Here is a 15,644-nt window from a genome sequence, read left to right as displayed (position 1 = left end):
TAACATGGTTAGGAATATTTTATTTAAAACTATAAAATACTTTATTATATTAATTAAAATTAATAATATGCTCTCATAATCTATCATCTTTTATCTCCTGTTTTAAAGAATATTATAGTTATATTTACATGAACATATTACAAAATATTAAAATTACTAAACATAAAATTATATATAAATTAATAGAATAAATAAATAATACATTAATTAATTTATTCCTCATTATGTTAAATTCCTAATTATTTTAATTTTATAATTCATTAAAATTTTATTCATGTATATTTAAAATATTATTTTTATCAACTTATATATTTAAAATTTTAATAATTACTATATGAATAAGTTTATTTAAATGAATGTTTATTTATATTTACTACTATTTTTATCAACTTATATACTATAATTATTATTTGGAAACTTAAATTACTCTAAAATAGTATTATATTAAAGAGGGGTATTTTAGTCAATAATATATGATTTAATGACTAATTAATGATTTGATAGATGAAAATGAAATTTTTAAAATAAAGCGGAGGTATATGTACGTAATTTTTTATTTCAAAATAGATTTATATAAATTTTAAAAATAGAAGAGATGTATTTATAATTAAAATAAAATAGGGAGAAGGTTGGTATATTTTACTCTAAACTTTAATATCACAAAGTAATGCCGGCGATGTCTATATATTTTATATTTATACAACTATGTAACCATTAGATACAATGGGATTTGGAGAGCAAATTGCAATGTTAAATATTCGTGAAGAGTGTAATTTTGTTGCAAATTTTATATTTATAAGATAAGATTTATTATAAATAACTTTGAGCATAAGTCAGCCTCGTGACTCTTTGTCTGAAAAAAAAAAAAACTTATGAGTCATTAATTTTATGGGACATATGGATCCACCATCACAATATTCTTTTTTTAGCCATTGCGCGACATCTAATATCTTGAACTATTAAGTGAATATAACGGGAATTTATATTAATTTAGATCAATAAAGGTAAAATTCTTTTAAGCGGCAATTTCTATCATTGAGTTGGTACTATATAACACTGTTATATTCTTAAAAATCAAATTCAGAATTTCTAGTTAAGTTGGTACTATTCTCTAGTCAATTGATGGACGAAGCGCTTAGTGGTTTCCCTATCCCTAATTTCACGTGCTTGATTATTAACTATGAAAGTTTGCCTCCTTTTCTCTTTCTTTGGTCTATTTTTGGGTCAAAACACATTTAGAGAAAGTCCAATATTAGTAAGGTTAAATGAAAGAGATTCAATTTTCCTTTAAGCAAAATCAACATATAATCTTACCAAGGAAAAAAGTTATATTGAAAGAATTGTTACTTCTAATTAAACTTAACAATGTTCAAATATATGCGTGATACTAGTTGATAACAAATAATTGCACGAAAATAAAAGAGACACGCACGTGGAGTGAAAGGTGATAATTAGGATGAATTTGTTGCGACACAGGTCAAGTGGATGCAATTTGGCCATAATGCGAGGATACGAGGGAACAGAGAGATGAATGTGAAAGAACAAAACGTGATGGGCGTGAAACATAATGTTCGTTCCCCGCACACTGTTTTTATTTCTTACTTGGGACGAAGCCCCCAGACCCCGTCACAGTCCACCTCTTCCCATACCTGTGGGCCATCTTGTGCTTCATACTGGGAACCTCCCTCCAATCTCTTAAATTAATTGCAACTAAGCATGTAAATGTGACATTAATATCAGTATTAATAACCCCAAAAATTAATAATGTTTTTTATCAATTTAACCTCTAGTGATAGGCTTACCATACTTGCATGAAAGTCCTTCTTGCAAAAGGAAGGTTGCAGATTTAATGCTATAAAATACTCTTTCTGTCTCAATTTATGAGATATCTTTTTAATGAAATTATATATATCAATAAAGTTAATTAAGCATATCTGACATTTTAAAAAAATAAAAATATAAATTTTTAAAAATATTCTTTATTTGATATAACTTTAGTTGTGAAACATTAAATAGGGAGAGAAAATATAATAACGAGGAAAATGTAATATTAGAGCAAGTATAATTAATAACATTTTATTTTTATCATGGTGTTTTATATAGATTTGGGAAAAGGTCGGGCCTAGAAGGCCACCCATTTAAGTCTATTTTTATAAGGGTTCAGGCTTAAAAAAATGATATTTTTTAAGAAAATTGAACTTTCAAGCCCGACACTGATAAGCTCTGAAAAAATAGACTCAATTGAATTAAAATTTTAGAATATATGTTTATACTTTAAAATTAAAATTTTTATTATTTATTTTAAAATTTTAAACATCATAATTTATATTTTTTAAAAATATATGAAATATTATAATTAAAAATTTTAATTTTAAAAAATAAAAAATAATAATAAGTGCTTATGGGCCTGGTCTTAAGCCTTTTATATAAGGGTCGAGCTTTAAAAAATGAGATATTTTAAGAAAACTAATTTTAAGGGCTTGAGTGGGGCCAGGCTCACCCGTTTTTCAACTTTAGCTTTATACAATAAAATAATGAATCATTTTAAAAAATGTCTTATAAATTAGGACAAAAAATATGTAAATGTTTTTTTTTTAACCAAATGTAAATGTTATTTGTTGTATAGTTATAGTTCTCCTCATCAAGAAAATCTTATAATCTTTGATCATTCTAATTTTATGACCCACCAATTGAATTCCTTAATGCAAAACGATAAAATTGAAGTCAACCATGAAAGTGATAAGAGATTGTATGCGGAGCTTCTTTGCCTTGCCAAACGGTAGCTACGACAAAGTTAAGACTTGCCCACAAAATGAAAATGACACTGTCAGACTGTAATAACACCAAAAGATCAACTCTTGTCTTTAATTATTACTAATTGCCCGTTCCTAAATTGAGAGGGGAAAACAAATAAGATGCACAAGCTTGACTCATGTTCTAAAAAATGTTCTGATTTTGTGCACGAACTTGAACACTTGGTATAATCACATGATCACAGTCCTGCTAGATAAAGTAAACCCTAGAAAACTTGATATGTTACACAAAGAATCTTTTACATTTATTGCCTCAAGTTCTGAGTATTTTCCCATAAAACTCAAATTTCTTGAGGCTTTTCCTTTTGCAAGCATTAATTGTGGGACTCTATTTGAGGGGGCAAATGGAGACTCATCCATACCCACTTGGGTGTACTGCAGAGAGAACCATGGGCTCTGTACTTCGGGATATGGCTTTGCCTCTTTAGTCATCAGTGACAACAAGCTTTACTTTCTGTCTATTTGTCTCTATTGCTAAATTACATTTTAAGATGTGGGGGAGGGATTTTCTTAATATAATTAATTATCGTACATATAGTATTTGATCAGATTCGATCATTGTTAGATTAAATTGAGGTAAACTATTTAACATAAATTTTTTCTATAATATCCGAATTCTTAACATACTTGATCGAATAATGATATTTGAAGAGAATCGATTTCCCCCTATTCGACTAGAGTATCATTGGTGTTGAGTATATTTTTATATTGGCTTTCATACAAGTTTTTCTCGAAATTTAAAGTGATTTGTACAATTTTATGATTCTTGAATGATTCAAAATTACATAGATTTTATATTAGATGTGCATGCATACGATACTCTTTTAGATCTAGATAGTAAGAATGAGGACATTGTACTAAGTCCTGGATCTAGAAAACCAAATAAAAAGGAAGTAAATAATATTCTTTTTCTGTATGGTTTTTTATTGATTAGCGAAGTAGGCATGCATTACAAATTAAGATTAAAGAGAAGGCATATTCTTGATTTGAATAATATTTTAAAGGACTTTTCATGGCAGGCTTCAACAAAATTTAATAGTTAACCAAACTTAATTAAAATGTTATGTTGAGTTCAACAACTTTTTTATCACCAAACTAAATCCGGCTCCATAATAATTTAACAGATCATTAACAAACTTTTATTAAAAAAAAAAGATTGTATGATTATTGTGAACTCATAATAATGACAAAAATTAACAATAAATCCTTACTATGTAAAAAAAAAAAAAGATGAGTGAACAATCAAATATATATATATATAGTTAAATTTGTATTTAACAGATTCACATAATTATTTGCAAGAGACTTGATCTATTCGTTCATAAATAATAGAAATAAAATAGAACTGAATCGATGAAGCAATGATTAATTTGATTTATTATTGTTTATTTTTCATATGTTAGTCTTTGCACATAATAATATCTGAAAGGATAAATTAAAAGATGAGTTGTTTATATCACTAGGAAATGTTTGGTCACAAATTGACCCCACACTTATATCACTGGAGAACAACGACACAGCACCAAACCTCTTCCCTCCATCACTCTCTCACAGTCTCACCCTCCTTTAAAAGCTCCATTACTATCCTTTTCTGAGTGTGTTTCAAGCTTCTCTGTCCTCTCTTCTTTTTGTAACATTCATCTCTCTCTCTCTCTCTCTCTCTCTCTCTCTGAATCTGACTTCAAAACAAAACCCATGAAGAAGATCAATCTGATTCTCAGAAAATGCAGGAGCCTGTCAACGAAGATAGCAAGATCTTCCTCATACAGCAGCCTGAGGTCCAAATCTGCTAAAGAAGACACGTGGGGAAGAAAATCAGAAGTAGGAGGAGGTGGAGGAGAAGGACAAGAATGTGAGACTATATATGTTGGAAGCACAAGGAAAAGGTATGTGATAAGCTCCAAGTACTTGAATCATCCTCTTATGAACGCTCTAATGGACAAGTCCAAGAGTACAGAGGAGGGAAGCCATGGGAGAGGAATAATGGTGGTGAACTGTGAGGTGGTTCTGTTTGATCATTTGTTGTGGATGCTTGAACATGCAGATCCTAAGCTTATTGGGTCTGAGTCATTGGAGGAACTGGCTGAGCTCTATGTGTTTTGAAGAAGAAGCAGAAGAAGAAAATCCTACCGTAATGATTTTAGGCTGTATCTGCATCTTGCAAGTTCTGTATTAATGGCTAAGCCTCTTTCTGTTTTTTTTTTTTTTAGTTTTAGTTTTCTTATTTTTGTTATTATTACTGTTATAAATACAATAACTTCATCCATTAAGAAGTTCAACACAGCTGATCTCTGTTCTAACTTTCAAAAGCTTGACGAATTCCATCAAATTGATCTACTGGACATTTAGTATATAACTGTAGTTTTAGTTCATCGTGGCCATCCACTTTTCGTCCCCTTTTGATTAATTGGTCCTTCCTTGTCTAATCTACAGAGTCTGAAAAATGAACAGCATTATTTATGAGTTATGAATAATGGATGGTGTGATATGTCACATGGTTTAAATTTTATGTTGATATTGATGTCTTGGTATTGAATTAAATACATTAGCCTTAATTGTATTTGTGTTATTGACTATACCCAGTAAGATAAAACTTGTTGCTATTGTTTTATCATTGTGTTTGTTTAGAGATTGAAAAATGAGTAATGCTCTTACATTCAATTACTTGTGAGCAGTAAGATTTGTTATAAATTATTGATATTGATATAATATTTAGATATTGATATTTTGCAAGCACCGGTAAAAGTTTTCTATTTTTAGAGAAAGCAACAAGATCTTTAGCAGTAATGTAATAAACTTTATCGCATTAAGAGTGCTATGTGATGAATCTAGTAACAGGGATTTGGATCATCTCATCATCCTTTATGTCATTTTATTTTCCTCATCCCATCCTCACCCTTAAGTTAAAAATTCAACAGATAAGATTCAATCAAATTCATTTATTTATTTTAATTATAGTCCGCAGTTGTGAACCGTTGACATTATATTTTTATTTATTTTCATTATAATAGTTTTATAAAACATTAAATCTTGATTGTTAAATTTTTAATCCAAGGAAAATGATAGGATGGGGAGAAGAAAAAGAAAAAAAAAGGAAAAAAAAAGAGAGAGGATCCAGATCCTCATTGCAGGATATATGTGTAAAGAAGTAACTAAATATAACGTGAATACTTTTATGTTAAATTGAAATAATTCAGGTTGACGGGGCTCTCATCATAAAAGTAAAGTATCTGTGTGTGTTATGTGTTAAAAAAAAAAAAGGTAATTGTGTTTTTGCACATACTTGTAATTGTGTGTTATGCATTAGAAGAAGAAGAACGAGAAGAAGAAGTACATGCTTGTAATCCTGTATATATTTATATTTATATTTATGATAGTATTAAGCCAGAACTTGATCAAAACTTGCTAATCAAATACTCATTAATTAGAATTGGAATATTTTTCTGCATTATGAGAATATACGTGTCACAATAATAGTGTTTGACTCCGCCCAAAATCAAACCAAACAGCTAGCTAGATAAATTTTAGGTGAAATAAAATTTTAAATTAAAGAAAATTTAGATGAACTGTACCTAGAGATCTTAAGAAATTATATTATGTTTCTTGCAAGAATTCAATCTAAATGTTTGGCAACTTGAGATTCTCAATGGCGTTGAAAACCCTATTATCTACGCTCTATCATCAACCAACTGATTAGGATCGCCGAATGAAGTCAATGACAAATTATTTAAATATACAATACAAGCGAATGGTTTAACATGGAAATGAAAATTAAGAAATTTTTATGGATAGAAACAAGGGCATGTTTGGTTGTTAGAAAATATGAGAATATAGTGATTTAAAAATAATAAAGGCACAAATAAAATGATTGAAACATGAAGGAGATAGGTTTATGAGGGAAAGAGTAATTTAATACATGAAGTTTAGAAAGTCATGATTTAGAAGGCTTGTGAAGATTGTGGTAATTCTCACATTTATAATATTAAATTTTATTATGTTTTTCATGAGAAACAAAATGATTTAAACAAAATAAAAAATATGTTTAATTGTGTTAATTTAAAAACAGTTTTAAACTTAAAAAATTGATTGATAACAATAGCCATTAATAGTTAATAGTAGTGGCTTACGATAGTGATTGATCAAGGTGACTATAGTTTTCAATAATTAGGTATAATGTATTTTGAAAACAAGAAAAAAAAACAACTTAAGATGTTTTTGTTTTTTATTTTAAAAAATAAAAATAAAAATTAAAAATTATTAAGATTAAAATACTTAAGCAAACAAGTTTTTTAATTTTTAAAAATAAAAAATATTGTTTTTTAAGAAACAGAAAACAAACAAATTGTAATTATTTTTGTTTTGATTTTTTTTTCATTTCATTTCATTTCTATTATTTCAGGCAACCAAACTGGTTCTAAAGTATATATTTTGGGATAATTTCAATGATTGATCATGGATGATAATTAATTACTAGTGAGTCCTAAAAAATTTTGAAACTTCAATTCAGTCTGAAAGGTTAAAATATAAATAATTTTATTGGTGAAAAGATCAAATTACTGTCCATTTGTTATGTTCAATTGTTAGTTGCTAATTTTTTTTACTTTATTTATTAATTTATCAATATGAGTTGGAAATTATATTTGTTTGCTAGATAAACCCTAACATCAATAGTTAATTTGTTAATTTTACTTATTAATAATTTACTAATGTCAGTTTTAAATTAGAATACATGTCAGTAATATATAACTGATATTAGTAAATTAATAAGTAAATTTAATTATTTAGTAATTTAACAATTGATATTGTGATTTGTGATTGAATAACCAATGTCAAGTTTTGTATAATTATTAACATGTTAATTCATGTAATTTATAACTCGTATAAGTAAATTAACAAATGAAATAGTAAAATTAACAAATAATAATTTTACATAATAAATGAAGGATATTTTAATTTATTCACCATTAAAATTATTTATATTTAAATTTTTAGATTGAACTGAAGTTTCAGAATTTTTTAGAACCCACTAGTAATTAAGTCTCATTCATAGTTCTTAATTAAAATTCTCCCATACATATTTTTTAAATATAACGTGAATTTATAAAAGAAAGAAAATGTTGGTCTTGATTTTTTTTTTAATTTCTAAAACCATTTACCCTTAATTATAATTAATATTTTTCGACGGCAATCATTTTCCTTTAAATAACATATATCTAGAATCAAAATAGGACAAAGTAGTAAATTTAGCTACTAATTATTTTTTGAGGAACATTTGATAGCTTAAACTATCAGATGGTGCAAAATAAATCACGAACTTTTAAAAATAGAATATCAGTAGCTCGCCGTTAATTTCAACTAACGAATGTTATGTGGGCTTATAATGACACGTGGCATGATACGCCATCACGATTAAAGTACAAATTTAATTATGAATTATTTTTTGAGGAACACTAGGTAGCCTATGTTATAAAAAAGGACCATCCAATACTTTTTTTTCAATTTTAACTAAACACCGTTTATTTTCATACTTATAAGGCCCACAAAATATTAATCTTTCCAATCTTCTTGACTTCATTCTCAATATAAGTTCCAAAAAAAGAGGTTCAATAAGTTTTTATCTGAAGACATTTACAAGAACTAGAGTTAGTAATATGGGCTGTGTTATATAGGTTGGCTTGAATAATCGATTATACGGGTCAAGTTGGGTTTGGAAAAAATTGATCAACATAAAAATGGGTTGTTTTGGCTTGGAATATATAACCCTTAAACTATATGGGTTAATCCTGACGGGTTAAGGTTAATCCCTTTAACCCATATTTTTTTTAAAGGAGAAAATTCTGTAACATTATAAATTAACATTTTGATATATTTAGAATAAATCATGAAAGAATATCAAATTAAAATTAGGTGTATTTTTTAAAAATTATAAAAATAAATTAAAAATAAATAGGTGGGTTGGTGACTCTCAAGGGTTGGGTTGGGTTGGAATTTTTTTAACTCAGAGAAAAATGGGTTGTCCTATATTCCCACCTTTAATAAGGATGATGCCAATGAAGTAGAAGTTTAGTTTTACTACGTTGAGAGAAGCTTGATTCTAGCTTAATTTAATCATGAATTATTTTTTTTACTTTGTTATGTCATATTTGTAAATGTTTTTAGATAAAAACTCTTTGAATCTCTTCCTTTCAAGCTGAGATTGAACACGAAGGTAAGAATATTGGAGAGATTAATGCTTTATGGGCTTTGTAAGTATGAAAATAAAAAGTATTTAGTCAAAATTAAGGGAAAAGTGTTAGATAGTTTTTTTTATAGTATAGACTATCCAGTGTTTCTTAAAAAATAGTTCATGACTAAATTTGTACTTTTATCATGTTGATATGTTGTGCCCGTACTGTGTCATATGTCATTGTGAACCTCACATAATATCTATTAGTTAAAGTTAATAACGAGTTACTCATATTTTATTTTTTAAAATTCGTAATTTATTTTATATTATTTAATAATTTAAATTATTAGACGTTAAAAAATAATTAAAAACTAAATTTATTACTTTATCCATAAAAATATTACAAAGAAATTGAAGCTCCCGTTGAAGCGCCTTTTTCGAAACACACAACAAAAAACAATTTCCAACACACTCACTCGCCCTCAACTTTACCACGTTTCTATGCCCCTCAAGCCTTGCACCTTTTCATCATGGGATTGAATCACCATTCATCATTTTCCCCCGTACAACGCAATCCCCCAATTCTGCAACTTTATTGTAGATTCTCACTCCAATTCGGCGTTTTGATATACTGCTTTTGTCAATGAAAGTGTTTTGATTCATACTCCACCTTCCCCTCCGCCGATCAGTGACACTGTGAGTTTCACCTTCATTTTTGGTCTTTTACTTCTCTTTCTTTCCTTCCCCCTATCCTTCGAGCTTGGAATGGTAGTCTTTAGTGATGATTATGCTATACGTGTTCTGGGCTTTCATTTTCTTGGTGTATTTGTCTATTTGATGTGTTGGGTCACTTTTTCAGTGTTTATACGGACGCATCTTGTTTATTGTCCTTTTAACGTTCGATTGTAAGCCTGAGTGTACCCATATTAATTTTTTCCCCAGAAACAAAGTCACATGCCTTCGGTGCTTCAAGGACCTTAGCTTGTCTACCGGAGGAAATGAAATCTCTCTTGTTAATTGCGAAAAGGGATAATATTTTGGTAGAGTTGTTTGTTATAATCTTTTCTGATAAAAATATGTCGGGGAAAAGTTTTTCTGAAAGATCCAACTATCCAAGTGCTGAAATTTTCATTGGAGTAGCAAATAATTTGAAACTGAAATATTTTTCCTTGCGAAAATAGGATTTCTGGAACTTAAATCTTGTTTATGGATATTTATCAGTTACTTTTTATTGCCCTGTTGTTGGTGGGTGAAATGATTTTATTAAGAGAAAATAAGATGCCTAAAATTTACCTTAGCTTTTGATAGTTACCGTGCTGTTCCAGACATATTGTAGAATTTGAAATTTGTATTTGCTTGAATCTGGGAATCGAAAGCTGTTGATGTCAGAATCAGTCTCAGTTTCCTTTATGTCCCTCATTTTTTTCGGGTGGCACGATGAGTGAGGTATTATTCGTTTATCTTATGGTGACCCTATCGGGTCCCAAATATTTCCATTTTCTTACTTGTTTAATGGCATGAATAGTTGCTGTGCAAAGTAATGCTTGAAAAAGTGTTTTCTTATTCGAGTGGGAAGCATCATAATTGTTCCCTGCCAAATGCTTGTTACTTTCTTCGCCCTTTTGTTTTCCTCCGTTATTATAAAACCAAGATGCATTGTGTGCCTTGATATTGAACATTTCAATTTGATTTTGGCCCCAAAAATATATATTTCAATTTGATTTGATTTTTTTTTAATCTTTTCCTTTTTGCCCGTTTGATTGAGAGGAGATCCCTTTTTGTTTCTAAACAACTTCCACTTGGAAATAGAAAATGTAATCGTCAGTGCAGAATCTCCTGAATTCATTTCCTCTTTTAATTTATGTTAGTAATCTATTAAGTCATTTGTGGCTGTTAATTTTTCTGTCTTAAAATTAACCTGCAGTTCACTTTCGTTTGAACTAAGTTAGGAATTCTATTTTTTCTGGTCTTCTCTCACAGTTTAGAATTCTATTAGCCCCATTTTACTAAAGTAATCTATAATTTTAGGTTAAAGAAAGATGGAGCGCTCCAGATTTAACATTAGGATCCGTTCTTCTGGTTCAACTCCATCAGAAGAATCAGCCTTGGATCTCGAAAGAACTTGTTGCAGTCATTCTAATTTGCCTTCGCTGAGTCCCCCAGCACTTCAACCCTTTGCTTCAGCTGGACAGCACTGTGAAAGCAGTGCTGCTTACTTCTCATGGCCTACGTCTAGTCGCTTGAATGATGCTGCTGAAGAGAGAGCAAACTATTTTTTAAATCTACAGAAGGGGGTGCTACCTGACAACCTTGGTCAGTTGCCAAAGGGGCAACAAGCAACCACATTGCTTGAACTTATGACTATCAGAGCATTCCACAGCAAGATATTGCGTTGTTACAGCCTTGGTACAGCAATTGGTTTTCGCATTCGGCAGGGTGAATTAACTGATATTCCTGCCATTCTAGTGTTTGTTTCTAGGAAAGTTCACAAGCAATGGCTCAGCCCAATTCAGTGTCTGCCTACTGCTCTTGAGGTTCTCTAAGATGTTTATTCTGGATCTCCCAAACTCATTGATTTCAATCATATCTTTTAATTATGGCTAGTTGGTAAGCTGGTGATTTCTTCTGCCTTGTGCTGCATTTAAACTAAATGTTTAACATTTCAACCAGGGACCTGGAGGAGTATGGTGTGATGTAGATGTGGTGGAGTTCTCGTATTTTGGTGCACCTGAGCCATCTCCTAAAGAACAACTATATACAGAGATTGTTGATGATTTGCGGGGGGGTGATCCATACATTGGTTCAGGTTCTCAGGTGTTTCCATGCTCCCTTAATTATCATCTTCTTTGACAAGGTTACTTGTGCTAGGAGTATTCCAGTATAGATGTGAATGATTAACACTGGGTTCAATTAATATTGCCAATTTGTGATAAAGAAAGAATTCTTTAGATTTATAATTTGCAACTTTCTACCTCTCAAGTTGTGTGTTACTTTTCTATTTCAAGTTTCATTTATCTTGGCAATGATGCTGATTATCAGCTAGAAAAGTCCTGCCACCTGAGATTTAAGATTGAGTCTAACTTAAGAAAGTATTGTAAGTTTTCTCAGGCCGTAATTCTTAGAAGTTCAAGCATAGTATATCATAGATTCCTAACATCTTTTATTCGTACTCTTATTTTCTACCTGTTGGAGCCATATGATGACCCCTTTTATTTTGCACAATGATGTCAACCTTAAAGAAAGATCTTAGCACTTCTAGAGAACCTGCAAAACAGATCTAAGGGACTGCATTCTTGTACACTCCCTACTATCACGTGGATTATCAGTAGATAATTACAACAATGCCACTTGGACCCACTCAGGCCTTGGAGTTTATATGCGTTCAGTAATGAATCAACTTCTGAGTAAGTAGTAAGTTAAGAAAATTGAAAGTAAAATACAATATCGTTCAGATTAGTTTTCCAACCAAGCTGCAAGGTTTCAAATGTTTCCTGCCCTGAACAGTAGCACCAATAAAAAAATTTCTTTCTATCAAATATCATCTCTCTTGATTCATTTATGCTCTGCAGTCTGAAACAACTGGAAATGGATAAGATAACTGGAGAAGTGTTAAGTGTATTTATTTATTTATTTTGGTTATTGCCAAGGTTTGTTTAAATCTCATATGCTCGAGTTTGTTCGTGAGCTTATTATTTAGGGGGGGGACCTGTTGGCAGTAATCTCAAGTCCAGAAGCACTCTTAACAGATGTTGCTTTGTTGTTATTCAAGTTTGGGTTTAAGAGAATGTTATCGAAGCATTTGCTGGATGTTGAATTCTTAGGAAGCACACACTTGTGAATATTGATACTTGAAGCTGTCTCTCTTTACTTTAAGGCCCACTTTTTAATGATTGAAAGGTCATGCAAATCATTTACTTATTTTAAATGATATCAAGATTTTTCATGGTGGCCGAATCTGAGATAGAGATGCTGGATAAAATTTGTGCGTCCCCAATATTAAACATCTGAGACATACCATGATACTCTGAAGTGGCATACTGATATTGGAGCTGTTATTGTAATGTGAAGAAGATCAGTGTTCCATTTCCATTTTAGAATGTCCTCTAATGGGTAATCTGGGCTTCCACAACATCAGTCACTCGCTTTGGAGCTCAGCTGTTGTACCATCTAAAATGCAATGATTAGGATATAATATTAAGACCGATTGTGAGCATCTTATGAAGTTCGAATTGGATCTTTTAAAGATTTACCTATGAAAAACAGTAAATGCCTGTACCAGTTTGATCCAGCATGCCTTCATGTGAGAATAGCAATCTAGTCTCTGAAGAATAGTTGAGTTACTAATTTCAGAGATCAATGCCAGTCATAAAGCATCTCTGTTTGATGGATTTGTTGGATATCTAACCTTTTACTTTCTTTGTCCAGGTGGCAAGCCAGGAGACTTATGGGACTTTGGGTGCCATAGTTAGAAGCCAAACTGGCCATCGGCAAGTTGGCTTTCTCACAAATCGGCATGTTGCAGTTGACCTTGATTACCCCAATCAAAAGATGTTTCACCCTCTGCCACCCACATTGGGACCTGGGGTTTACCTTGGTGCTGTGGAGAGAGCAACTTCGTTCATAACAGATGAGCTATGGTATGGAATATTTGCTGGAGTAAATCCAGGTAACAAAGATTTAGGAGCATCAAAGATTTATTAATACCAAATGGGTTTTGCTTCCTACACATCCTCATCATGATGTGGTTCTCTTGCAGAGACTTTTGTGAGAGCTGATGGGGCATTTATTCCTTTTTCTGATGACTTTGACATGTCCACTGTCACTACTTCCGTGAAAGGTGTTCGAGATATTGGTGATGTGAAAATTATTGACCTGCAGTCTCCAATTAGTAGCCTTATTGGAAAACAAGTGGTGAAGGTTGGAAGAAGTTCTGGCTTGACTAGAGGAACTGTCTTGGCATATGCCCTTGAGTACAATGATGAGAAAGGAATATGCTTCTTTACTGATCTTCTTGTAGTGGGTGAAAACCAACAAACTTTTGACCTTGAAGGAGACAGTGGAAGTCTTATCATGTTAAAAGGCGAAAATGGTGGAAAGCCCCAACCAGTTGGGATCATTTGGGGAGGAACTGCCAACAGAGGCCGCCTCAAACTAAAAGTTGGCCAGCCTCCAGAAAATTGGACCAGTGGGGTTGATCTCGGCCGTCTTCTCAATCTCCTTGAACTTGATCTCATAACAACAGATGAAGGGCTGAGAGGTTTGTCATTTTTTCTTCCTTTATTTGTTGTTTGATTTTTTATATTTGCTCGTTCTCAATCCACAGAATCAGAACCTTTTGTTGGGCAGTCTGATTTTCACTTATCACGCATGCAAAAGGTATCTGAATTATTATGGAGCTTAGAAAATGCCCATAAAAAAATTGCTGGTATATAATAGTCTGAACTCTGAAATTATTTGAATAATAATTGAGGGCATCGGGTTTGCTTTGGTAATTATACCTTGAAATTGGGTATCATATAACTGGGTTTGTTCTTTTTTGTATAAAACCTATCCAATTACTAAATTTTCGAGTAAATAAGTAATCTTGTCTATTACCAATGAGGCTTGTTCGGCTTTGATCCACAAAAAATAGAGTGCACGAGTTAGTCTTAAAAGATGATAAATTCATCGCAAATTATTCCTTAATTTTCAAGCACTGAAGCTTAATGATTCTTGTAGTTTAGGAACCAAATTAAGTGTACTCCTAGATTACTATACAAGGAGTGATTTAGTGAAGGAAACTTCTAACTACAACAATCTCAAGTGATAGAACCTGAATCTCTTTTTGCCTGTAGTGGCAGTGCAAGAACAAAGAGCAGCCTCGGCCACAGCAATTGGCTCCACTGTTGGGGACTCCTCAACTCCTGATGGCATCCTCACTAAGGATAAGACTGAAGACAAATTTGAGCCACTTGGTCTTCAAATTCAGTCCATCCCTCTAGGAGTTGAACCAAGCAGCCAAGAAATGAAACCGTCAATCGACATAAAGACTGAATTCCAAGTAGAAGATGGAATCAATGTAGGAGGTCCAAGCATAGAACATCAATTTATCCCGAGTTTCACTGGGCGGTCGCCGCTACACAATAATGATGCAGTGGATAGAGCTGCCACCAAGAATTTATCTTTGTTGAGGAACGGCTGTGACGAGGATTTATGCGTTTGCTGCAGCTGGGGGATCATGAAGCTAAGAGAAAGCGCTCTGAAGCTTCAACCAGTATTGAGGAACCTCAGTGAGGTTTAGTGATTTTGAGACCTAGTGATCCATATGACAACTGTAATATTATATTTACACTTCTTAGCTCGCTGTTCAAGCTGCGAGCAATTAATGCTGAAGTCTTGAAGTCAAGTGTCAACTAAATTTTATAAGTGAATTAGTTGGATTATTATTATGATTTTTCCCGTAATGAGGTCTTCTTTATTCCCAAAATGGTTGTATTATAATGTTATGCCAGTTTTAGACTTTTAACATATGCCGCAAATTCATTGGTAAAGCTAAAATATTTTAGAGGAAGACAAATAATTTTGAATCTTAGGTTTCCTGGGTACTTCGGTACGCCGTTGGTGACTTGGTCTTCATAAAACTAGCTTCAGTGATGCAAAAGAATTAGTTTAGTTGGTACGCGCGC

General features: G+C 31.6%; 2 protein-coding genes across 2 annotated transcripts; both read left to right on the top strand.

Annotated features, from left to right (window-relative positions):
- Positions 1-4,400: 4,400 nt before the first annotated feature.
- LOC129316896 (auxin-responsive protein SAUR76) lies at positions 4,401-5,150 on the top strand. Its single transcript, XM_054961297.1, has one exon. The coding sequence runs from the start codon at positions 4,509-4,511 to the stop codon at positions 4,914-4,916; it is 408 nt and encodes a 135-aa protein (XP_054817272.1). The 5' UTR covers positions 4,401-4,508; the 3' UTR covers positions 4,917-5,150.
- A 4,296-nt stretch (positions 5,151-9,446) lies between these two features.
- Positions 9,447-15,422, top strand: LOC129315387 (protein NARROW LEAF 1). The gene is given in 7 exon segments (XM_054959035.1): positions 9,447-9,675; positions 11,008-11,513; positions 11,650-11,793; positions 13,405-13,645; positions 13,736-14,236; positions 14,814-15,176; positions 15,179-15,422. Coding segments are annotated over 6 exon segments (1,818 nt in total). The 5' UTR covers positions 9,447-9,675; positions 11,008-11,018; the 3' UTR covers positions 15,253-15,422.
- Positions 15,423-15,644: the final 222 nt, after the last annotated feature.

Source organism: Prosopis cineraria, unplaced genomic scaffold (assembly GCF_029017545.1).
Source record: "Prosopis cineraria cultivar Desert tree isolate PC_DT_omini unplaced genomic scaffold, ASM2901754v1 PC7, whole genome shotgun sequence".
NCBI lineage: Eukaryota > Viridiplantae > Streptophyta > Magnoliopsida > Fabales > Fabaceae > Prosopis > Prosopis cineraria.
Note: the sequence above shows the minus strand (reverse complement) of the source record. Positions and strands in the feature narration are given on the sequence as shown.